Source organism: Manis javanica, chromosome 15 (genome assembly GCF_040802235.1).
Source record: "Manis javanica isolate MJ-LG chromosome 15, MJ_LKY, whole genome shotgun sequence".
Classification (NCBI taxonomy): Eukaryota; Metazoa; Chordata; class Mammalia; order Pholidota; family Manidae; genus Manis; species Manis javanica.
The window spans coordinates 18,234,171-18,260,412 of NC_133170.1; the positions used below are offsets into that span (position 1 = coordinate 18,234,171).

At 36.1% G+C, this 26,242-nt stretch overlaps 1 protein-coding gene across 7 annotated transcripts in view; it reads left to right on the plus strand.

Annotated features, from left to right (window-relative positions):
- The window catches only part of EPS8 (EGFR pathway substrate 8, signaling adaptor), a 173,467-nt gene that overhangs the window by 128,178 nt on the left and 19,047 nt on the right, over positions 1 to 26,242 (plus strand). For 6 of the 7 annotated variants that reach the window (XM_073223223.1, XM_037023071.2, XM_037023074.2 and 3 more), the window contains 9 exons: positions 4,427 to 4,500; positions 5,771 to 5,897; positions 7,569 to 7,657; positions 8,012 to 8,086; positions 13,343 to 13,491; positions 16,128 to 16,308; positions 20,716 to 20,846; positions 25,033 to 25,141; positions 25,970 to 26,113. In XM_073223223.1, coding sequence (XP_073079324.1) covers positions 4,427 to 4,500; positions 5,771 to 5,897; positions 7,569 to 7,657; positions 8,012 to 8,086; positions 13,343 to 13,491; positions 16,128 to 16,308; positions 20,716 to 20,846; positions 25,033 to 25,141; positions 25,970 to 26,113 — 1,079 coding nt within the window. The remainder of the gene's footprint in view (positions 1 to 4,426; positions 4,501 to 5,770; positions 5,898 to 7,568; positions 7,658 to 8,011; positions 8,087 to 13,342; positions 13,492 to 16,127; positions 16,309 to 20,715; positions 20,847 to 25,032; positions 25,142 to 25,969; positions 26,114 to 26,242) is intronic. The other variant, XM_037023069.2, reaches the window with a different exon arrangement.

Genomic DNA, 26,242 nt, shown 5'->3' on the forward strand with positions numbered 1-26,242 from the left:
TTCCTTATTTCTTGTTACTTTGTCTTGAGTCTATTTTGTCTGATGTAAGCAGTGCAATTCCAGTGTTTTTTTTTCATCCCTATTTTCATGGTATATCTTTTTTACATACCTTCAGTTTCAGTCTGTGTGTGTCTTTAGGTCTGAAGTGAGTCTCTTGTAGGCAGCAAATAGATGGGTCTTATTTTTTAATCCACTCAGTTACCCAATGTCTTTTATTGGAGCACTTAGTCCATTTACATAATTATCAATGTGTATGTGCTTACTGCGATTTTGTTAAATGCTTCCTCACTGTTCTTGCTGTTCTTCTCTGATCCTTTTGTCCTCTCTTGCTCTTTCTTATATTTTATGGCTTTCTTTACTGTTATGGTTGGGTTCCATTCTCTTTGTTTTGTGTGTATCTTACAAGTTTTGGTTTGTAGTTATCATGGAGTTCTTATGTGACATCCTATGAATGTAACAATCTGTAATAAGCTGATACTAATTTAAGTTGAATGCATTCTAGCAGCAGTACATTTCTCACTTCCCCTCCTCCACAATTTATATATATATATATAATCTTCCTTTACACCTTATTATTTAATGTTTCCATTAACTAATATTTAGATATAATTGCTTTTGCTTCTTTTGTCTTTTTGACCTTCATACTAGCTTTTAGGCAATTGATTTACTACCTCTGCTACATGTTTGCATTACTTGTGGAATTTTTCCTTTCTTAAATTTCTTGCTTCTAGTTAGGGTCTTTTCTTTTCCTCCTAAAGAAGTCCCTTTAACATTTCTTGTAAGGCTGGTTTAGTAGTGGTAAACTCTTTTAACTTACGTATGTCTGAGAAGCTCTTTATGTCTTCTTCAATTCTGACTTATAACCTTGCTGGGTAGAATATTCTTGGTTGGAAGTTTTTTCCATTCAGCACTTGGAGAATATATCATGCCATGCACTTCAGGCCTGTAGAGCTTCTGCAGAAAAATTAGCTGATAACCTTATGGGGTTTCCTTTATATGTAATTTGTTGCTCTTCTTTTGCTGCTCTAAGATTCTCTCTTTGCCTTTGATCTTTGACATTTTAATTATGATGTGTCTTGGTGTGGACCTCCTTGTGTTCATGTCTGTGCTTCCTGAACCTGGTAAACTGTTTGCTTCCCCAAGTTAAGGAAGTTTTCATCTATTATCTTTTCAAATAATTTCTCTACTCCTTTCTCTGTTCTCCTTCTGGGATTCCTATAGTGCAGATGTTAAGATGTTTGATGTTGTACCAGAGCTCACTTACCCTATCCTCATTTCTTTTCATTCTTTTTTTGCTGTTTGGCTTCAATGCTTTGCATTACTTGTCTTCCAAGTCCCTGATACATTTTTCTGCATCCTGTAGTCTGCTCTCTATTCCCTTCAGTGTATTTCTTATTTCATCTACTGAATTCTTCATATCTGTTTAGTTCTTTTTTAGAGTTTTTTCATTCTTGAAGTCCCCCTTGAGGTCTGCCATTGTTCTCTCAAGTCCAGTGAGCATGTTGATAGCCATTGCTTTAAACTCTCTGTCAGGTAGATTGGTTAACTCTGGTTCATTTAGGTTTTTTTTTCTCTCTCTTGTTCTGTCATTTGGAGCATATTCCTCTCTCGTTTTGTGTAACTTCCTCTATTTGATTCTATGAATTACTTGAATGGGTTCCCTCTCCCAGTCTTGAGGGATTGGCCTTGTGTAGGAAGGTCCTCTGCAGAGATTGCAAATGCCTCATTATTTTGGCAAGCTGGAGGCTGAGTGAGTGTGAAATAGTTTTTCCTGGTGCTGAGGCTCCCAGGGTGTGGTCCCGGGGATGTGGTCTTGGGGGCCAAATGGAGGAGCTCCTCAGTGGGCACCTGTGGGTTCTGTGCTGGTGTGGTGTGGGGTGGGAGGAAGAGGTGGGCCAGAGTCCGGTTGTAGGCACACTCCAGGTAACTCCCATATTGGCACCATCTAGGACCCCTGTGCCTCCTCACCCATAGGCCCATGAGCACTCCGGGCTGCTCTGGGGAATTCTCACATCACGTGCCTGCTGGTCCTGTTTGTAGTGTGGAGTCAGGCTCCCTGCATGATTCCCCATAGCTGCTCTGTGCTCTGGGCTGCTCTGGGGAATTCCTGTGTTGATGCCCACTGGTTGTACTGGCAGCTGGGGTTCCAAACCATGGTCCCTGCGTGCTCTGGGGAATTCATGCAGCTCTGCTTGCTGGGTCCTGCTGGTGACTGAGGTCAGGCACTGTACATGTTGCGCAGCAGTGGATTCTTGCTCTGGGCTGTTCCAGGGAGTCACCTTAATAGCATCAGGCAGACTTGTGCACCCTCCCTGTGGGCTGCCTTTTCTGATCCTAGATTGTCTCCACCAGTTTCCTGGTAGATGTATAGTTCTGAAATTTGGATTTTTTCATTTATGGGTCTAGTTGCACTTTAAACCACAAGGTTTTTTTCCTGGCACTAAGGGCAGGGAGTCCACACCTGTTTTTCTCAGAGACATCCCTGCCCCTCCCCTCTGCTGGCCCCTGTGCTGGGAGTAGGGTGCCTGTGGTTACTATGCCTCTGTGTCCTCTCCTTTTTATTTCTGTATGTGATTTTTTCTGTCCCTCATTGTATAGAAGGTGTTCACTTTCTCTATTCTTCTTCAGGGTGAAATGCTCTGTATGTAGGTGTAGATTCAGGAAGTAGGTGTGAGAAGGTAAATTCAGGCTCTCTCTGCTCTGCCATCTTCCCAGAATTCCCTATCTTGATCAATCTTGTGTTTAAAAAATTAATTAGGAGTTTATAGTGTTTTCTATTTTTTGTATGTATTTTTGTCATTACTGTTATTTTGGTGGAGGAGATGAGGTTTTATTTTGAGGGAAGTCAGAATGGTTACCCTCCAAGTTAAGGAACTGTAAGACATCTTAAGTTTATAGGTATTCTGAATAAACTTGTAAAATCATCTGTAAAACCAATAAAATTTGCAGCAAAGAGAAAATTTATCCGCAGGGTTCCTGGGCTTTTATTAGATTTTGTCTAAAACACTCTCATCTCATCTATTTAGATTTCAGTAAAGTTTTCAGAATTTCTGATTTACTACTGGTTCAAATAAAACACAGCACTTACTATGTGCAGTTCTCTCTGGATCCAGGCCAATTTTTAGTTAGAAAGATCCCCAACAAGCATATCTTTCTGGTCCCTCTGAAGGCTTTGACTCAGGCTAAACAACTCCATTGAATCCTGGGGGATCTCTACCCCTGATTTCCAAAAGTAATCTCTTTAGAATAGTGCCAGTGGCAGTGGGGTTCCTAGTAATGCCACAGACTATGATAAAGTCTGAGAAATAATGCATTTTCCCCTCACCTCACCCTCCAAATGAAATTTGGGGACCCATCTAGAGTTCCTCATGGCTATATTTCAAGTTCAACTTCCTGCTTTCTGTATATGCTGCAGCCAAGATAGCAACTAACCACACGTAAAATAGCAACTAACTGGCAAGATTTCATATATATGAATTCTAATTATCTTAAAGTACTTAATAGCTACTAATTAAATTTCATAAGACTCAATGATCTTTTGTGGCAAGTATTCCATTTATGGGGAAATATAGGCATAGAGGAGGCATAGCAAAACACAATATGTTTTGGAATTCTCTGTATTGAACATTGTAAGTCATGATGATGTATCATGAGTTATATTTTCATTACTGATGACACATTTTCTCTGTTCCATCTATACATTTTTTAAATTTCATCTACTATGAAATCTTTATATAAGTATCTGTATTTAGTGATAGTGTTAACTGATTTATACCAGGAAGGAATTCATAATAATGACCTCATGATTAATATCATACTCTGGCAAACTGAGCTAATTTAACATCTTGAATGCTCTTAAGACATTTATTTTTTAATTTGAAAATTCCTGTAGGTATTTATACTTTTAAAGCATATGGCTTAAAGTTAATGAGCCCAACATTGTAGATTTTAGGTTTTGTGACAAGTAGAATTTTAGGGAACATTTTACTATCATCACTTCAAAAGATTTATTGTTGAAATGCATAAAAATTAGGAGCTTTGTTGCATTAGAACTTAGTTGACCAGTTTTAAAGAAGTAGGTGCTTAAATGTGGTTTATGTTTCTTTTTTGTGTAGAAATTATAGAGTGCTAAGTTAGGGTTAGTTGCGCAGTCACCTGCCATAGGGAAGAGGGAGAATAAAGGAGAGATTATAAGATAAATCAACATCTTGAAGGTGGAAGGCAAGTAATTCAGCTCTGCTCAAGTGCTTCTCTTAGTGATGGCAAGGATGCATGTCATAGGTGATGAGCAGTGTTGATTTTGTATCCAGTGTGGGCATTCCCTTTTGCAAATGGTACTCTTTTCTAGCCATTTCTCATGTCTAATTACGTATCTTGGTATTGCTTAAGCAACAGGTTGAAAGACTTACGGTTTTCCTTTCTTTAGTTGAGAAACCAAGGCAGTATCATGAGCAGGAAGGAACACCTGAGATGACAGCAGCCCGAATTGACAGAGATGTGGTAAGTACAGAATTCATTTTTAGATCATTGGATTTTTTTAAAGAGAGAAAGATATTAACAAGGAAAATGAAGCTGATTCAAATAAGATGTTCTGTGGAAACTGTTTTCTCTTTCCAGCAGTAGTTATGCACTTTGAGGTTTTTGTTTTTTTCTTCTTAATTGTTTTCACCTTTATGCCAATATTTAAGTAGTAGATTGGGGCTGTGGTAGAAGAACTAGCATATTAACTAGTTTACAAAGGAATTTAAACTGAATTAGCAGATTTGAGGGATTTATTTTTCATTATGAATTACAAATTAAAATCTTTTAGTATGTTTTCTTAACATTTATTTAAAAAATTATAGTACCTGAAAGATAAAAGTTAAGTTGCATTTTTTAAGAGTAGGTATATAAAATTTAATTCCTTGATAAATGATAAGGCTAGGTTTATTTTATTTCTCTATAGTAATTTACTTGGAAAATGACAGTGCCTTGTGATATAATCATGAAATATGATGTCAGTATAATTGCTTTTTATACTACACACACACATTCCCAGCTTATTTGGAAGTAAAACTTAGAGGAACAGAGATTTGGAACTTAATTTTTACCACACATTAATTATTATACGGAAAAGTTCATTTTATCCCATTCTCCCATATTTATTTAGAAGAATATCAAGTTTACATGTACAAAAGAAAATCAACTAAGACTAACATGAGCTAATCAAGACTGATCCGATGATCCCTAAAAGCATAGATCATCATTAATTATATTTGCCACATAGAACCTCTTATTAATGCCTATTATTGTAAATTATGCATTCATTAGGTTATCACAACATCCTATATACCTTTAATTCCATGAATAATATTGTTAGTGCTGTATTAATACATTTGTCAGAAAAACAGAAATGCTTGTGCTTTTCTAACAAAATGTTTCTTAGAATTTTTTTATCTTAACATTATGTGGGAGAACACTATGAGAACATTATAGTAATTGAAAATAATTAATAATCTGAATAGATACTGTGAATGCTTTCTTGATGGTATTGAAAATAGAGTAAAATTAAGCTGAAGAAAAATGTAAATGTCAGACTTTAGCCACAGGTGTGTTTAGTTTAATTCTTTGTTTCTTAGAAGTAGTGATAAGCTTGAAATTTGCAAGTGGGACCGTTTTGTTTTTTTTTTTTTCCAACTTTTTGGTTTTCCTTTATTGACTAACAGTGTATAGCCATGGCAAAAATCATTTTTTTTTGTTTCATATTTTATTCTGTAATTTCTGATTCTAGCAAATCTTAAACCACATTTTGGATGACATTGAATTTTTTATCACAAAACTCCAAAAAGCAGCTGAAGCATTTTCTGAACTTTCTAAAAGAAAGAAAACTAAGAAAAATAAAAGGAAAGGACCAGGAGGTAAGCTGGATTTTCTTAATCTTCTAAAGACTATTCAGAATGTCAGAGCCAGGCAGAGTTCCTGCCAATGACCGTGGACTAGGGTCACTTTTCTAGACTTGGGACCACAGCGGAGACTTAGGCAAAGACTGAAGTGTGCCCATTTTGGTTCCAAGTTGGCTGCTCTAGTGTACTTTACCTAAATCACAGAAACTCGGATTCAGCTAGTAACTATCTGTTTATAATTTTCATCAGTGATTAAAAAGTAATATCTGCTAAAGAAAGTCAAAGCTCTGTTCTTCTCATATTTGAATTAATTTTATTGTAGATATAGAACCTCATTGTTTTGTTAAATAAAAGGATTGACTTTTCTCATTAAAATAGTTATACATGTCATTGTATCTGAATTCTTTACTAAAAAAAACTCCAAATAGTACATTCAGGTCATATATAAGCAGTTTTTTAGTATGCTTTGGTTCAGCTATTTAAAATGGCCTCAAAATGTATAAAATTATAATTATGGAACAAAATGGTATAAATTACAATATATAAAAGAATAGTAAGTAAATATCCATTCCATTATCTGATTTCCACATCTTTCTCCTGCTTGTCCCTACAATAGAAGCATATGACCTGAACACCTGTCTTCCAGATGTGTCTCTCTGAATCTACCTCACCTCCACGTATTCTGAAATTAAGTTTTATTGCTTTTTCATGTTTCAAACCACTCCTCCTGTACTCTTTATGAAGGTGATGATATCCTCTTGGTCACCCAGCTTCAAAACCACAGATTTTTCTATGACTCCATTGTCTAGCTTATAGCCAACATCAATTTTATTTTTTCAGTCTCTCGTATCCAGAATTTTCCCCTTTTCATTTTTATAACCAGTATCTGCTTCAAGCTGTCATTTTTTACCCAGCTTTTAAGTATCCTTCAAGTCTCCAGTCTTTTATTCTGCAGAGAGAGTTGTAGTCTAAGGTAGTAGACTCTAAGGTAGTCACTTCATTCCACTGAGAAACAGGCAAATTCCACATTTTATTGATTTAAGTTCACTCCTCACCCTGGCAGTCAAGGTTATCTACAATATAACCTACATCTACTTTTCCATTCTCATGTTTCTGTGCTTTAATTTGTTGTTTCATGTACACACAATTTCCATTTTCTGTGTTTTTGCTTATGCTGTTGTTCTCCAGCTATGATGTTTTTCTTACCAAATTGCCCTTGAACAAACCTTTAAAATCTCATCTTAAAAGCTACTTTCCCCATGAAACTATTTTTGGATATACATTTTCCAACCAGGTGTAGTCTCTTTCTATAACACTTAGGTAAATCATCTGTGTTATTTATCTGACTCATGCCTTCCAGGAGATTTTAAGGTCTATAAGAGTAGGGATTGTAACTTACACATTTTTATAGTCTTCACACTGATAAGAACAATGACTGACACAAGCAAGGGCTCAATGTAAATTCATGGAATTGATGAGTAATTGGCAGTACCAAAGGGTACAGGAATCCATTTCAAGTGTTGGATCATCTTAATTTATTTCAGTCAGTCTGTAAGGTATGGTTGAGTAAGCAGGTAGCGTGATGTCTGGTGTGATCATCAAACTTTATAGACTTAATTTTCTTTTCTCATTTAATTTTCTTGGAATTTTTCTCTCATCTACCTCTTCTCCCATTTATTTCTTTAGAGGGTGTCTTAACTCTGCGGGCAAAACCTCCACCTCCTGATGAATTTGTTGACTGTTTCCAAAAGTTTAAACAGGGATTTAACCTTCTGGTAAGTGATGTTTATTTATATATAATTAAAAGAAATAAATGAGAGAGGTTAAAGTCTAGCTAGGATGTTCTTGATTAAATTAAGAGATAAAATAGTTCTTGCAGATTTCTTTGTAGGTATCTATTTACTTGCCATTACTTAGGGCAACAGATTGTAAAACCTGTATATCTAAGAGGCTTGATCAAAAAGGAATGACTCCTAATCTTTTTTTAAATTAAATTCACTCAGTCTAACTCACTCAAGTGAAACTAGTAGTAAAGAACTCTTCCCCTGAGTCTGTGTCAGACCTTTATGAATGCATTTTTTGCTGGTTACATCATGGTAATATGTTTGTCTGTCTTTCTAATGTTACAGGCCAAATTAAAGTATCATATCCAGAACCCTAGTGCTGCAGATTTGGTTCATTTTTTATTTACTCCGTTAAATATGGTAAGATTTTATTAATTTAAGAACATATCATTCTTAGTAGTGTTTTTCAATCCTCAATGTCTGTTTGAATTATCTCAACAGTTTTTCTTCATTACCCTACATGAATGCTATTTCTCTTGTCATCTTTATAAACATTGAGAAGATGAAATTCGAGAGTTTAACAGAACCTGAGAAATCATCTAGTTCAAACACCTTGCTTTATAACTGAGGAAACTGATGTGTCTAGCAGAGCTAGGGAAATGAAATGAAATAAAGATTTATTGGATACTAGTATTTGAGTATGTAGTAATATACAATATAAACGGATTGAATCATACATAAATTTTTCTTCCTCACAAAATAGGCAAGGCATGAGGAGCCCAGTACTAGATGGGTGACTTTGTTCCATGAAGTTACTCAGAGACCCAGATTGTTTTCATTGAAGTGTTCCTCCATCTCTGGAGCTGCGTCTGATTTAATCATTCATTCATTCATTTATTTAACAAATGTTGAGAGTCTGCTACATGATTGGCATTATTAGTAGCTCATCAGGTACAAAACAGACAAATTCTAGCCTCCTTGGAACTTATATGGTAGTATGGAGGAGCAGCCAATAACCTAAATAAATACATAAATAAATAATACAGTTTGCTAGAAATAAGTGCTATGTGGAAAAATACAGCAGGAAAGGAGAACAGAGAGTGTTCTAGGGGTGTGTGTGTGTGTGTGTGTGTGTGTGTGTGTGTGTGTGTGTGTGTGTCGTGGAGTCTTAACACTTTTTGAATAGGGTTGGTTAAGGGAACAACTTACTAAGAACATATCATTTGAGCAAATGAAGTGAGAAATGAGTCACCTAGATTTCTGAAAGAAGAAAATTTCAGACAGAGAACAGCTAATGTAAATGTTCTGACATGGTAATGTGCACATCATGTTCTCAGAACAGAGAGGTATTCAGACATGAACAGAAGGAGGGAAGAGATCTCAAATTAGAAAGAGATGAGGTCAGGAAGTAACAGGAAGTATCTTGTGGGTTCTTATAGGTGATGGTGAAACCTTTTATGCTTTGGGACATTGTTCTGGCTACAGTGTTTGAAATTTGGGGGAGATGGAACTGGGGTGGTTATTAAAATAATCCATATGGGAGATTAGAGCATTTGGACCAGGTAGCATTGGAGGTAGTGAGAAGTCTGATTATGGTTATAAAACCTTAGAAGCAACAAGATTTGCTGGTAGATTGGCTGTGCTGTGCAAGAGCCAATGATCTCCAAGAGTTTTGGCCTAAACGTGGAAGGATGGACTAATTATTAACTGAGATGGAGAGATCTGTAGGGTTTTTGGAGGAAGATAAGGAATTGTTTTAGACATGTTAAAACTGAATTATATCCAGATGGAAACACTTGATTTAGTATTTGAATATGTGAATTTGGAGTTCAATGGAGAATTCAGGCCTGTAGATATAAATTTGAGGATCATCTGTATATAGAAGGCATATAAAGCCGTGAAGTTGGGTGATGTCACCAAGGTGGTGATTATAAATGGTGGAACAAGGACTGGTTGAGCCCCAGGCAATGTCAGTTTTAGGAGTGTAGGAAGAACCAACCAGCACAGAAGATCGGGAAGAAGCAGGAAGTCAGGAGAAGCAAGACAAGAAGATTGTGTCATTTTGGAAGCCGAATGGAGGAAATGTGTCCATGAGGAAGTGAGCATCTGTGCCAGATCCCTCTGTGGTGGAAGTTGATTTACCTCTGTGTCTTGTAACGGCCATAAAAAACAGAAAAAGATGTCTTTGTCTTTAAGTGTAGTTATTTGAACTTATTAAGCAGTTAACCTCTGGCTTTATCCTGTTGGCTTGAACTTCCTCATGTGACCACACTGAACATCAAAGGAATATAGTCTCCCTGGCTTTGTGTCCTGCTAGAATGTAGGGGCTTCTTTTTCTAGAAGAAAGAAGAGTGGGGTGGACACTAGGGAACAGCAACTTTGGCATGCCCACTATGTGCCAGGTGTAGTGATATGCACTACATATACTTTTCCCCATAAAACTCCCTTTTTATACGTGTATATTTTTACATAGGGTATAATTTTTGAAGCTAACAGAATGATATCAGGAACAGTTTCCTTGGTGAAAGAACTTTGTGTTTCCCTGAGTTTATTAGAAAGAGGTTATGCCACTTGTATCATAAGCTAGGCTGCAAGGTATACATCTCCATTTTCTAGATTTCAACACCCAGGTATGCCTTTACCTTATACACAATTAATAAAATAGGGAAAGTAATATACTTCACTTCCCATTTTATGTTTCTTCTATCTGCAAATAACATAATAGTGATTTTCCCAAGATGACAAATAATCTGAAATGAAAAGTAAATAGCTTGACAAATTCCACAAGATCTATTGGCTGCACATGACTGTACTTGCCCTATTCAGAGACTTCTAGGTCAGGTGGTTTAATTATGTCTGCTTTTGAAAAAAAAATATGGATCTCTACTGGCAAATCTATCATGCAAACTTGAAAAATATGGCTCTATAAACAAATACTATTGAGAGAGATATGGCTTAAGCAAACAGTCTATGGTTGAGCCTATAAAGCTGTACAAAAAAAAAAACAAAAAAACCTAAGGTACAACCATCCTGTCCTACAAGACAGCTGGGAGAATCAGCTAGAATAATATTAAAGAGTACACAAAAACACTGGGGTTTGAGAAAAGCATGGCAAGAGAAAGCAGATGGAACGATTATTGGCCTTATACACAGACAAATCCCAAAAGAGACTGGGTTGCAATTCACCCTTTTCTACAATTACATAAATGTGATAGGCCATTCAAGTTTTTGTGGGGAGGATGAGTGAAAGGAATGGAAAGAAGGCAGTTTCCAGTTTTGTGGACAAAGGCAGGAAGGGGTGGAGTAGTTGTGAATGGTTCACCCTGTCAAATGAGCAAATGATTACTTTATAGAATGACAGTAGACGTCATGCTCATTGTTAGTAGTGTGAGATTATTTTGTGTATTATTTTGTGATTCTTAAAAAATGTTAAGAATGGTAGCTATAGGAGGCAGATAAATTTTACTAATTTTAATTAGAATATATGAAGACTGTGGTCATTCAGTTTTCTAATATTTATCAGAAATGGGGCAGATTCAACATTTCTCATAGATTGTACTTGAATATCAGAAAAAATTAGGGAAAGAGAATCAGTAACAAAAAGAGATAAATCTCATTCTTTTTTCCTGAAAGGTAACTAGGCAGGACCTGAATATACAAGTAGAATAGGAGAACAGTAGAATATGAAATGAATATTGCTTTACAAATGTAGGAAAGTAATATTATCAGCATAAATGCCAGAAATGGGCAATAAGAAGTTGGAAGATGAAAGTCCAAGACTACATCAGTAATTTATGAATGCTTCCATATGCTGTTGCTATAAATAAAGCATCAGATTTCTACTTGTCTATCTATTTTTGAATAATTCTTGTTTTATAAGCTCTTTTAAATATTAGATCAAGGTCATCCATATGCACTTGCTCATTAACGAAATTTACAGTCTTTATTACTTAGTGTGTTCGATACTATCTTAGTTTGAGTATTAGCAAGTATTGTTTATAAAGCAGTCTTTTTTACCTCCTGTCATTATTTTCTCACTCTTTCACAAATCCTAAATAGAAACCTATTCACTGCACAGAGTAGAACTCTAAAATAATGGTATTGGTTTCCCTGACATACTAAAATTAGTCTTTGTGTTCAGGCTGTATATCTGAAAATATTGATTTAACTTCTCTTTCCTTAAAAACAACTCCTTATTCATGATCTCCCCAATCATAATACCTTTGTCACTCCACCTAACATGGCTTTAAACCTTGTGGGCCCCTTGTCTACCGTCAGCATCTACAGCACACGGGTGCACACAGCTTGAGAGGGAGCGATGGACTATTATAGCCTTTTAATTAACTTTCTTTTGTTTCATTCCCTCTTCCCTCTATTAAACCAAAGATTTTAATATTCCTCTACTCTCCTCTTCTTTTCCCTCTCCGTCATCCTCATATACTTCCTGGAAGTGCTTGTGGGGCTTGGAAGGAAAAGTCCCTGGGCCAGACTGTCAGGGTAGTTTTTGTTCTTAAATAAGAGTCACCCTACCTCCATTCTCCTTCATCTTTACTTTCATTTATTCTCATCGTCCCCTCCCCCACACACTATGTCTTCAGAAATTTAAAGTCAAATAATTCTTAGTCCAAGTCCATAAAAGAGGGAAATCTGAAGAGTGAGCTATGCGGTACAGTGTAATGTGTTACTAATATGCATACATGATTTTGAGGACACCAAGGTGCATCAGAGTCATATTGTGGGGTTAAGAAGGGCTTCCCAGTAGAGGTGGTACCCTAGTAGAGTTCTGAATGATGGAGGAAAGATCTTGGGGGGCACTGGGACGCAGCATATGCAGGCACACAGAGGCATACAGCTCAGCATGCTCAGAACACCTGGATGGTTGGAGAGAAATTGACTCTTGGTCTGGAGCCTTTCAAAATAAATCTCCTTGTGCTGTGTCTCTGGGAAGGTGAGATTTTTATACAAGAGCTTGGTTTCTGCTCTAGGAGATAACTACTATTCTTTAGCTAGGAAATAGCTCCTGAGAACTAAATTTGGAGCGTTTTTCAAACTGCATATCATCATTTTGTTTATCAGAGGGGTACACCTGTTTATTTGTTTCTTCTAGTCATTAATTGAAATCAGGACAATTCCCTTGAATTAAATCCTGGGAAAAAAATACCATAGATTCTGAGTACCATTTCTCATTCTTCTCTCATCTTCTTCTCTGGAGCTTTTTATTTTTATACAGCTTTATAGGCCCGACCATAGACTATTTACTTAAGCCTTATCTCTCTCTATAGTATTTATTTATAGAACCATATTTTTCAAGTTTGCATTACAGATTTGCCAGTAGACACCCATATATTTTATTTCAAAAGTAGACATAATTAAACCACCTGACCTAGAAGTCTCTGGATAGGGCAAGTACAGTCATGTGCTGCTAATAGATCTTGGGGAAGTCATTGAGCTATTTCCTTTTCATTTCAGATTATCAGATACTGTTGGGCTGGACAAGGTGATTTGGCAAGGTGTTTTTCACTCAGTGCATTGCACATCACAGTTTAATGAGTATATAAAAACAGTGCTTGTTTTTGGCATGGGTTTTTATCTATATATTTTGAAAATATGTAAGTAATTGTAATCTTGCTAAAAAATTGTTTATTTATTAAATTAAAAAAAATTCATTTATTTCAGGTGGTGCAGGCAACAGGAGGTCCTGAACTAGCCAGTTCAGTACTCAGCCCCCTACTGACTAAGGACACAATTGATTTCTTAAATTATACTGTCAATGCCGAAGAAAGGCAGCTGTGGATGTCACTGGGAGATGCTTGGATGAAAGCCAGGTAAACATGTATAAGTTTAGCATTTAATACCTAGAATGCTTTTAAGTATTGTTCTTTGTTAAATGGACCTAATGAGACATTTATTTAACCTTCTATGTATGAAGGATTGAGTATCACAGATGAAAAACCCTTAAAAAGCTAGAAGTCTTGTGGAGGAGGTAGAATGCAAACTGCTCTTGCTTGGCGAGATGGGCCAGTCCAGAAAGGATTTAGAGAGGAGGGTGGTTAGCTTTCAAAGAAGAGCTGACATTTAAAACCAACAGAGAATAATACTAGGAGGCATATGTATATATTCATATACTATACATACGCATATGCGCATAGGAGCATACACACACACATACATATACGTATATACATACAGTGTTTGCTAGGCAGTCTTCCATGCCCTTTATGTAGGTACTGTTATTAGGCCCATTTTACAGGTAAGAAAATTTAGGCACGCAGAGGTTAAGTTATTTGCTGAATGTCACAACTCTTAAGTGGCTGATTTAGGATTTGTACCCAAGAAATCTGACTCTGGAGTCGATGTTCCTAATCATTTTGCTAAGCAGCCTTTCAGCAGGATGAGTAGGATTTCCACAGGTACACGGCAGGGAGAGGGCCTTTGCAGCAGAGAGACGCCGAGGGAAGCATGAAGCAGGACGCTGAGAATGGAGAATGAATATGGGTTCAGACCACAGACTTTGGGTAGAGGGTGCTGTGCAGAAGCAGGGAATCAGCAACGGTAAATGAGGCTACAGAAGTGAGTGGGCTGGGTTGTGACGGCTCCGATGCCGTGCTGGGGAAGGGGAGCCTGCTTCTGTAGGCTGCGGGAGAACCGAGCACGGTGTGAACAGGAGTGTGACGTAACCTCTTCTGTGTTTTAGAAAGATGAGACTGACAGTTGGGTCTAGAAGGACAAGGACAATGGTGGCTAGATGCAAGGGGACCCTTGGGATGATAGCGCTCTAGCAGAGGTTCCTGATTAATCTGGGGCAGTGGGAATGGAAAGAATTGTATCTTGGCAATAAAGTGACTATGGCAGACAAATCATTGGCATCTCACCATTTAACACTGCAGTGTGAGACTTTGCTGAGCAAGGCAAGTCACAAAAATATTTCTCATTGCACTATACATGAATAAATAATTTGTGCCTTCCTCATTTATCCAAATCTTTTACTTCTCTCGCTATTAAAAATAAGGTATTTCGGATAGTATGGTCACTTCAAAGCTTGGCCGTCTAACGCTTTTGAATGGGCCAGCCCAAGAACAGTGGACCAGTGCGTCATTCTCTTCTCCTCCTTTGCTCCTGTTGGACACATAGAAACCACCTCACTTACATTTTGGATTTTGGCAATTGTTTTTGTTGGAATATGGTTTGCATGTTGAATGGTTTGCCAAGCAGAAAATTCTTTAAAAGCACCTTAGTTGTTGCTTTTATATTGAAAATATTAATTTAAATGTATTTTATAATATTTATAGTTATTTTACATTAAATTATTTTATGTTAATATACTATGTCATATGAATTATATATCACACTATGTAAACACTGGTTAAACAAATTTCATAAATCAGAGTTACACAGACTGTGATTTTATGATAAGCCTAGGTGGGATCTTTTAATATATTCCCATGAAATTTGTTAAATTTAGATTTATCAGAACTCAGAGTACAAAAATAACTTTCTTTGTTCTTGTTCTGCCTCAAAATGAGAAACTTAATGATCATAAGAAAAACTACATCAAAAGCAAATATATTTTTTCCTCTTCACAAAAAAGTGGTCACTTCAGATCCTGACAGTTAAGAATAAGATAGTTAAGAATAGCAAATGAATATACTGATTTTAAAACTCAAAGATAAAAGGACTCAGGAAAATGCATAACAATCTGAATAAAATGGCTCATTTCATCAGAGTAGAAATACAACCTGAGGAATTAAATCACGTGAAAGATAAAACAACATATTACAGCAGAAATGAAACTATAATTTGTCCTAGTTTTTTTTTTCTTGCTTCATAAATCATTAGGAGCTTGTAGAAATAGGTGTCATTCAGAATCACTAAATAAAGAATGGGTAATGATGATGATTCCAGATTACTCCTAATTTGATTTTACTGATTAAAACTTAGCTGATACATTTTGTAGAATTGGTAATCTGTTTCATTTTAGGGATTTCATAACTTAAAAAATCATACATCTTAACATTCTCTGCTGCTTCTCTTTTGAGAGATATATCTACTATCAGGAGTTTTTATAATGATGGGAGGAGACAGAAGGGAAAGATGAGAATCTGAAATTTCTTTAGATACTAGAGAAGTTTATGTTCTAAATACTTACCCACACTTCTAGCTTCCTGCTTCCTTCCCAAATTTTCAGAAACGTATTCTATGTTAAGAAGTTGAATTAATGGAGAACTGAGGCAATATAGTGAAAACAGATCATAAGGCAGAATTCAATCTCCCCTTTGTTTTATCGGTATTAAATACTGATGCAGTATAAATATGTTTACTTTGCCTTTTTGAGTGGAGGGAGGGTAGATTAGGTATGTGTTGTTCTTGTTTATTGTTTTTGTGTATGTGTGGCCAGCCTTACCGAGGACAATTTTGAGCATGGATGCATTTCTTAATTTTATGTCTTAATGGCCTTGTACAGAACAGAGTGGCCAAAAGAGCAGTTTATTCCACCATATGTTCCACGTTTCCGCAATGGTTGGGAGCCCCCAATGCTGAACTTCATGGGACCCCCAGTGGAACAAGAGATTTATCAGCTGGTGGAATCTGTGGCAAATGCAGAAAATCAGCGCAAACAAGAACCAAAAAGATTATCCACAGAGGTAAAGTTTTTTAACATCACCTTTTGTAGCAGGTGAAGTAATCTGTGCATTGTTTTCCTGTAATTGTGATTTTGAGTTCTCATTTTATTTATCTGAAGATTGTTCTAGAATTGCCCAGAGTTACCTCTCACCTTTTTATCATTGCCGCACAGTTGCTGTCACCCTGTGAAGCCCACCCACAGCCCATATTCCTTAGAGCCTGCCAGCCACCACCCCTACCCCGCCAGCCAGCGCCCCCTGAGGCCTGGAGATCCTTCCCCAGGCGGACTTTCTCTCCTTGTCAGGGAATTGCCCTGCTGACCTGTGCTTATTCTTTCTGTTTTCCTCCCACCATCAGACCCCAGGACAGTTCCCTGAGCCCAAGTCCTCTAAGCCTGTCCCAAGCAGGTCTTTCCTGAATGTCCCGTTTCTTGCTTGCTTGCTTTCAGTTCTTGTCCTCCCACCGTCCCTTTCTTGTTCCCATCTTTCCCCCCCTCCCTCCTCCCTTCCTTCCCTTCTGAGTCCCAGGAGTCCTATCAGCCTGGCTAGAAGGCCAAAGTTTCTCCTGTTCTCCAGGCCCCAGGCTCAGATCATCATGTATAACACTATTACACCCTGAGGAGATATTTAGTAAGCTTTAGAGTATAATCTATTTGGAGAGCAAATTGAGGGACTGAAATGGGGTATGTTATCTTGTCACATTTCATGAAAAGATTTTTCTGTGACTCTTCTTGTTCTCTCAAGAAGAAAATTAAACATCGCTTAAGGCTGAACCAGACCAAATAGGACAATCAGAACTCAAGGAATTTGATGGATGAGGTCTAGTCTGAAGAAGAAACAGGCAGTGATGTCTAGATCCCTTGAAGTCCTGTTCAGTTTATTTAATTCCTTAGATTGATTTTCTCAGACTACTGCGGGTATTTATTTTGGGCAAGCATGATATAAAGGAGTAGCAAACCAGAGTAAATTCTCACCTTTAAGGAGAAGCATTTATATAAATTGAATTTCTTAAAATCATTCTCTTGGATGATAACCAGAACATTATAGAAGATTAGTTGAATTCTGAAACTTCAAAAATGAAGCAAACATACTTATTTGAAAATAATATTTTCTAATGTAATGTAGAGGCAGATTCTGTAACTTCCTTTCCCTCTAATAACTGCTTATGAAGATGACCTCACAGCTCTGGGCAATGGTTGGCAAACATACATCTCTATGTGTATTTTGTAGTTTGGGCCTCTTTACTGTGAATTTTGTTTCCTCATAGAGAGTAACTTTTCTAGAGGAAAAAAAGTGTGATCAAACATGAAATTATGACACACTTGCTGTTGCTATAGTTACAGCTATTTCCAAATCATAGGAATTGCTAACTTACAGTTTTCATATTTTAAATAAGAAAATATATCCACTTAATAATGTATGCCTCAGAAATTCACTTTTGTAAGTTCTTTTGCAATTTGTGCTTCTAAAGAGGGAGTAATGTGTTGTGGAATTGCAGCATAAAAGTTTGTCTACTCTCACTGAATAATTAATTTTAAAAGAATTACGAGAATCCCTCCCTTGTAATGAGTTATCATTTTCCTGTTGTAAACTATTTTCCATCTTCTGGTTTAAGTACTTATTCAGAGATTTAAAAAAATGAAATGAAAAGCATCTGCTAGCAGTTCTAGGGGATTTTACGTCTTAAGATTTTGTTGGAAAAGAGGCCTAGGAATGATGATTTAAAATGCATAAAAAATGCAGTCATGCCCAGAGGAGAGATTTTTGTTATACTTTATTGCTCCTAAAATAAATACACTCAGGACAAGAGTTGGATGATTCAGGATCTGGTGGTTTTTTGTTTAGAATCTAAAGGCATAGGTGACATGGAGTGACAAGTAAGGGTGGCAATACTCAACCTATTTTACTTCCTGTGAACCAGCAGCCATCAACAAGGTTGTGTGCAGTCATCCCAGTGAATCATTTGTCATCCTATCTCTCCTCCCTTCCAATATCCCCAGTCACTCTCTCTGGACCCAGTGACCTCATCCTGGCTGGCCTGGCTGTGTTATGTTCAGAACTAGGCAAAAGGTGTGGGTGATTCTAACAGTTGCTTATACCACCCCCCCAGCCCACCCTGTAACAGCCTTTAGTAAAAAATTGCTTAATCTTCTGGTACCTTTACTCTCTCCTAGGGAAATAATAAACTGAATTAATTAAGCCATTTAATTTTTATTTTATTTTTTACTTCAGTTTTATTGAAGTATACTTGACAAAGAAAATTGTAAGATATTTGAAGTGTACATCTGGTGATTTGAAAAGATTCCCCTGTGTAGTTAATTAACACATTGACGTATCCATCAACATACATATTTATCTTTTTTGTGCGTGAGAATATTTGAGTTACACTGTTGTAGCAAATTTAAATTATACAAATTTCAGTTATAAAATCAGTGTTATCAACTGCTGAATTAGATCCTCAAACCTTTTTCATTTACTAGCTGAACATTTGTACCCTTTTACAACAACCTGTCATTTCTCCCAGCTCTTGGCAACCACTTTTCTATTCTCTGTTTCTGAGTTTGACTTTTTTTTTTTAATTCCACATATAAGTGATACCATGCAGTATTTATCTTCCTCTGTCTGGCTTATTTCACATAGCATAATACCCTGAAGATCCATCCATGTCATTGAAAATGACAGGATTTCATTCTCTCTCATGGCTGAATAATATTCCATTATATACCCGACCCCCATCCCCCCACCTGCCGACACACACACACACATGTTCTTTATCCATTCATCTGTTTATGGGCATTTAGGTTCTTTATATGTCTTGGCTATTGTGAATAATACTGCAGTGAACATGGGGGTGCAAGTATCTCTTGAAGACCCTAATTTCATTTCAGTAGTGGAACCACTAAATTGTATATTACTTCTATTTTTAGTTTTTTCAGGAACGTGCATACTGCTTTCTATAGTGGCTGCACCAATTTACATTCCTGCCAAGAGTGCATAGGGCTCCGTTTTTCCCATATCATCACCAGTATTTGTTATCTTGTTTTTTTGATATGAGCCATCCTAACAGGTGTGAGGTGATACCTCATTGTGGTTTTGATTTGCATTCCCTAATGATTAGTGATGTTGAGGATCTTTTCATGTACCTGTTGCTTGGAAAAATGTCTATTAAGTTCCTCTGCCCATTTGTAAATCAGATTGTTTAAGGTTTTTTTTTTTGCTGATGAGTTTTATGAGTTCTTTCTATTTTTTGGTATTCCTTATCAGACATATGATTTGCAAATATTTTCTCCCACTGTGCAAGTTCTCTTTTCATTTTATCAATGGGTTAAGCTAAGGTATTTAAGTGGTGCAACTGTTTATTTGTCTTTGTGTCTTAAGTGCAGTGTATTCTAGTGATGTATTTTCCAGAGGAGTAATATAATGGGGTATTTTGACATCGACACTGGTGCACCGGAGAAACCTCACTTACTCTGTAGATAAACTCAGCCCTACTCCTGCCAACTTTGTCATTAGAATTAAACAGAGTAAATATGTGTCCAATACTTTTCTAAAACATTCCCAATTTCAAAAATTTAACTCAGAGTAGGTCCATAAACAATTGAACACAGACTAGGAATTCGATGCTTCAGGGTCTATTCTGCATCCCCCATATTTCATTTTACATAAGGAAAGAGTACAGAATCTTTAAGAGAGTGCTTTTTTGTTTGTTTCTTGTCTCTCCGCCATAGCTTTAAGGTCTTGGTGCTCCATGGGACCCATATGCCTCAGCTCTCCCTCTTGATAGCCATCGGTAGGATCATGTCTGAGTCGTTTAACGTCAAAAAGAAATGACTCCAGCATTGTCTTATCCTAGACTATTGACTGTCAAGATCAATGTGTTTTTGCCTATCTGTATTTCCTTTAACAGTAAATCTGATAATAGTGTTGCCATTTTTTAAAATAAAAAATAGTGTCTCTACATTTAAAAACTGAGGAAAAATGAGAGGGTGATATAATTTAAATGCACAGAACACAGATGATTTTCATCTCTCAATATTTACTTTGCTAGAGTAGTAAATGTCTATTTCTTGAACATGAAGAGCAAGGGTTAAATGTTTTATTGTTGTTTTAAGCCAATTTATTTTATACAGGCTGTTAAAATCAGCCTAATACCAGAATCAACTTTTACTGAAATTCCTGAAGAATTTTATTGCTTTTACACTGATTATTTCCAGAAATAAGATTTAGCCTTTGCACAAACTACTTTTCTTATTATAAATAAGACTTTGACAAAGGTGTATATCACCCCCATTTCATAATTTATTAACATGTTAGTCAATCACTTGAAAATGAAACATCACAACGCAGTGGAGCGTTCTTGTTGGCTGACATCAGTGCCAGTTTAAACAGTATTTGTGACTCTTTAATCTCTCCTCCTTTGTGTTTCAGCAGTCGAGTGTATCAGAGTATCCTCCGGCTGATGGGTATGGCTTCAACAGCATTTACACAAGAGGGCCTTCTATGGACCCAGGGGAAGCCGCCGCCCCTTTTAAACCAACTCCTGATCGCCATGTAGATAGGTAACTTCATGGGCACTATTTAGAGAGCCATGGAAAACTGTCTCTGATTTGGTACACATAGAGTTACCAGTGTCTGTGCTGTTCACTAATTCTTGAAACTTTCCATCTATTATTTGTTTGGTAAAGTTCACTTGCTCCTTTATAGACTGGGCTCTGATGAACAGACGCTACAGGCTGTGATTCTAATTTAGTTCAAATGCCTTTGAATGACTTTCCCTTGTCTTAAAAGATGCTTCTGACAAAATCTGTGAATTAAGTTGAGAGAATTGTTTGCAGACTCTCTGTTAGCCTGTACTACCTGGTTTCTAAGGATCTTCCCAGTTCTATAACTTTTAAATGGAACAATTTCCATCTTTCTCTCCCCCAGCAAAACCAAACCATTTTTTAGGTAGAAATATTTAATTTAAACTAAATGCAAGCTAAATGCCTTATTTTCCATTCCTGCCATTTCATCTTACTATATTTGATTTTCATTCTCTAGTTTTACATTTCATTTATTTTCCCATTTTTCACTCTTAAAAAAATTCAATATAGGCACAGATGGAGAATTGAAATGGGGAAAAATAGAGGAACTGGAGTAGGTTCGCTTCTTTTTCCAGCCACTGCAAGTGAGGTTTGCATTGTAGCCAAACCATATACAAAAGAGAAGAAAAGGAGGTGGAATATTGGTGACAAGGTTGTAGGAGAATGAGCATTCAGAGGCAGTGGGGCCGAGAACTTGTTCGCGTCCTTTCCTACCTCAAAGCCTCTCTTACCATGAGGGTTGCATGCTGTTTATTTCTATTCAGTGTATGCTTCCCTTAATAGAACTAAAGAAGGTGGGATTTAAAATTTTTGGTTTTTGTCAGGAATGATAACAGAGGTTAAGTAATACTCAATATTATTAAGTAATACTTAAGTAACAGGTGTGAGAAATGTACAGGTATTACTCTAAGGGTACCAGTAACATATTGAGTGCAAAGAAAAGTCAGCAATGAATAACACATTTTGAAAATGCCAACATATGAAATGTTTTAATTATAGATTCAGTTTTTAGTAGATAATACATGAAAATCAGTTTTGAAATTTAAAAATAATTTCATTGAACTTCTTGGCCAACTTATTACTCATCCTACTATTTTCCTTTTCCTTTACTTCTGTGTTGAGTGTCAAAATTATAGACATTATGTCAGTTTAGTAATTCTTACTGTTGCTTTTCATTCTGTCACTTCAGTCAATTGGGAGGTTTTTCAGGGCTAAGTAGCTAGGAAACCACTTGAGGACATTTCTCAAGTGTGTTGAGAGATAGAGTACCTAGTGATAGTAGAAATCTTTGACCATGTTCTGTCCTCAGACCACATCCAGCACATTGTGGCCACTCAGTAAGTGTTTGTAGATTTATTTGATTGATTTACTGAATGACCGAATAGGCATGTGATAGTGAACCAACATTTCAGAATCACTATCTCCTTGCTCTTTACCTGCAAATCTATAAGGTACGGTATTACTGGTGGAAAAACCTCTGCCATTTATTTTGCGCAGCTTATCACGAAGTCTTTTAAAAGTTCACCTTGATCTTTATAAAATATCAGGGGTTGTACTTTTGACTACTGATTTAGTTACTTCTCTGTACCCCATCTACTTCCAAAATGGATTCAGACAGTGCACATAAATTATATGCCATTGAAGTAATGTTAATTTTAAATATAAAGTACAAAATTAAGAAATCTAGAGTAAGGATAAGAATTAAAATTTTTGAAGTATAGGTTGGCATTGTGATTGAATTTCAGATTTGTCTTTGAGGTTCCTAGCTGTCAGAAAAAAAGAAATGTAATCATCCGGTGTCCTTAGGAAAAGGAAGAGATGAATGTATCTATTCGTTAGAATAAGCAATGTTTTTCTTACTATTAAGTTCTTAAAAATATTTGTCTCATAGAGCTTTTTATAGGGTGTTTAAGGGACATTATTTTTAAAGATACTTTATTCTTTCCCCTCATTAAGAGAATGCTGTCATAAATTTCACAATGTTTCTTTTATTAACCTATCATAAATAAAAAATTCAAATGGATTTTAATGAAGGCAATTCCATGCAGGACATTCAAGTATATAGATCTTCTTAGTTGCCCTATGGATCCCATCTCTCAGCTAGGCTATTGTAAAAGGAGCTGCATAGTTGATAGATACCTGGGTCATTGATCTACATTGCTAAGGAAATTAGTCATCATTATTGCAGAAACTATCTGTAAGTTCTGTCTAATCGGAAATATACAAAATTTGGAATTGGTTTTTACAATAATTATTATTAACCTTAAACTCTTATTACATGCCAGGAATCCAGTAAATACCATATGAAATATATTCGCCCTTCAGAGAAATTATGTCACTAGGTAAACCACCTGTTGCATTTAGAGCCCTCACCTTTGAAGAATTACAGTTTTCTGTTATTCAAAAACACTGTTTTAGGGAAGTCTCAGATCATGGCCATCTCCATGTCTGCTCTGTATCAAGTGCCTTTCTGTCATTGCAAAATCAGAAACAGAGGCCATACCTTTTGATACATTCTAGATCTCTTTAGAAACTTTGGTACATCTGAAAAATTACAGAAAGTATGATTTCTAGATTGATAAGTATGGTCAATATCATATCCAGGTTTAATCTATGGAGGGAAAGAAACTAAACCATAAGGATTTATAAATTCTAAAACACCTCATAAGTTCATGCTAGACAGTCATCTCTGGGACACCCAGAGTAGCCGACACTTCAGGGAGAACTGCAGCAAACTTTTCCTTTTAATTCTCTGATGCAGATACTCAGAGCAAAAAGTTATTTTGTTAGAAAACACTCAACTCTCTGTATTAGTAGTGATGGTTTTCCAGTAATAGGAGAGACGAAGATAAGGAAAGAGAGAGATCAACAATTTAAATTACTGTTTTTTTTTCATGTTTGGAGGAGTTGAATCTCTTGTATCCCCCCAAATGAAATCTTTATAAAAACTAGAAATAGGTTTGAGAAATCCATGGAACAGGTTTTAAATTATTATTAGATGTAATTATTTGGCTAAAATGTCACTTTTTCTACTTTTTCTTATGTTATTAAGGAAAATTGCTTATTTTTATAACAAAAGCAGCCCATAAGTTGGCATAGCTTAGAGATCATTTTTTTTCGTCCCTATTCCTCCTCTGAGTTACTGTCTAACAGGTGGCAAGTTACCTGTGGTGACAAGCTGCATTGTACCTGCAGATGTCCTGCTAGCCCCGCTGTGACTCAGTGTTCAGGGGACCTTGTGGGCATGAAAAGAATGGTCACTTGACAGGGGGAGGATCACTAAACATCTTTAACCTCTTTCTGCTTTTTCTCTTGCAAAGATGTGTGAAGAAATGTGGGAATATGAATGGAGGAAAAGATGAGGGAGTAAAATTAACAAAAAATAGTTAAAGCTACCACTTATTGAAGTGAAGAAAATACTATTAGTAATTGTTGACATATCAGGTTTTATTCTATTCTGTAAGGAAATTTTTAGTTAAGTCTATTCATCATTCAGTGACTAAATGAAGTATTTTTTTTTAAGAAAGTCTTTTTAAACAGTTATAGGACTTGTCAACCTGTCCTCGCTAGTAAAATAAGTTTATAATGAATTAACTAATTAATTGGGAAGTGTTATTGATCCTGCAAGTAATCCATACTTTCTCATGCAATTTTGATAATTGGACATAGATTTCCTAAAAATTGAAAGTTAGTCATAATTTTAAATATGTATTTGGTTAACAAATTGAAGATACTATTTGAATTAATGAAATCAACATATAATTTAAATCACCTCTGTGGAAATTATTTTCAGTCTCCTTCAATTTTATGAAAAATGCTAACATTCATCTTTATCCCAGCTCTTTTATGGTAAAGATGCTAATTAACAAAGCAATATCCAGTATGTATGTTTAATGGTCAAAGAATTCATAGATTCAGCTTGGTACCAACTAGCCTTGTGATTTTGCATTATGTATTTTTGTCCTAGCTGTAGTTGTTCATTCAGAACTACAGAGTATCTTTTAGTTCCCATATTCTATAAAATACAGTAAAACTACACTACTATCTAGATAATTCATCAGAATATTTTCTGGTAGGAATTGGCTCACCATAATGTTTTACTCTTCTGTGTTTTCAGCCTTTAGGAAGAGCTGGCAGAATAATAATCTCTTTCTTTTTACAGAAATTATGATCCACTCAAAACACAGCCCAAGAAATATGCCAAATCCAAGTACGACTTTGTGGCGAGGAACAGCAGTGAGCTCTCCGTTCTAAAGGATGATATTTTAGAGGTAGTAAGGTTTTACCTTCTTTATAGACTTAAAGTGGATTTATTGTGTTCTTCTTTTGGTAAATATCTATACCTTCCTCAAAGAAATGCTGAAGTCAAGAAATTATTCTTCAGTGTTATTTTATTTTACCGAGGATGGCAGTGTATTACAGATACCTGTATCTACTTTGAAGGGGTGGCTACTTTATCTCTTTTATTTTGTTTATTTTTCTTGGCAGGTGGCACAGAAGTTAGGTTTCTTGACTAACTTTGCCCTCTTCCTTCTTCTGGACTTCATCTACTTTGGGACCAAGACTAGTTATATAGATACACCATAAATATCTTAATAAGAGAAAATATTTTCTTCCTATCCTAGTAACTTTACACAAATATACTGAGCCCTGAGTGAGCTAATGGTCCTGGGAATAATCTACCACGATTCCCAAATCTCTTTCTTAGGTTATAACTAAGAGTTCATCATCTTTAATACATAATGTGTGATAATCACAAAAGCTTTTGTTAAAAAAATGGCTTTCATACTTTTCCTTTGCATTCAAAGGATGGAGACAATAGCCCTTTCCAAGGGAGTCATCTATAAGTACTTCAAATGATGCAAATAGTTTAACATTCTTGAGAGGTAGTAAGAACCTTGGGTACGTTCACAATAGTGGTACAATACCTGTTCTGTACTTTTTAATATAATTCCTGGGAATTATTCAACCTACCATATGTTGATGTTGAGTCATTTTATTAGAAGTGAGAAAAGTTTCTTGGTCTAGGAATAAAAATGAACTTCCTTCATAGATTGGCTGGTACAGAAATGATGCATTTATTTACTTGATGCTGACAGATCCTTGATGACAGGAAGCAATGGTGGAAAGTCCGAAATGCCAGTGGAGACTCCGGATTTGTGCCAAATAACATTTTGGATGTTGTGAGACCTCCTGAATCGGGATCAGGGCGTGCTGATCCACCGTACACACATACCCTACAGGTAATTATGATTTTTCTTTTAGCAAAATTTAACTTCAAAAATTTTCAAATTCATCACTTTTAAAGAGGATTGAAATACCTTATGTGTAGTAATCATTTTGAGACTTAATTAGGTGTATGATTTATACAA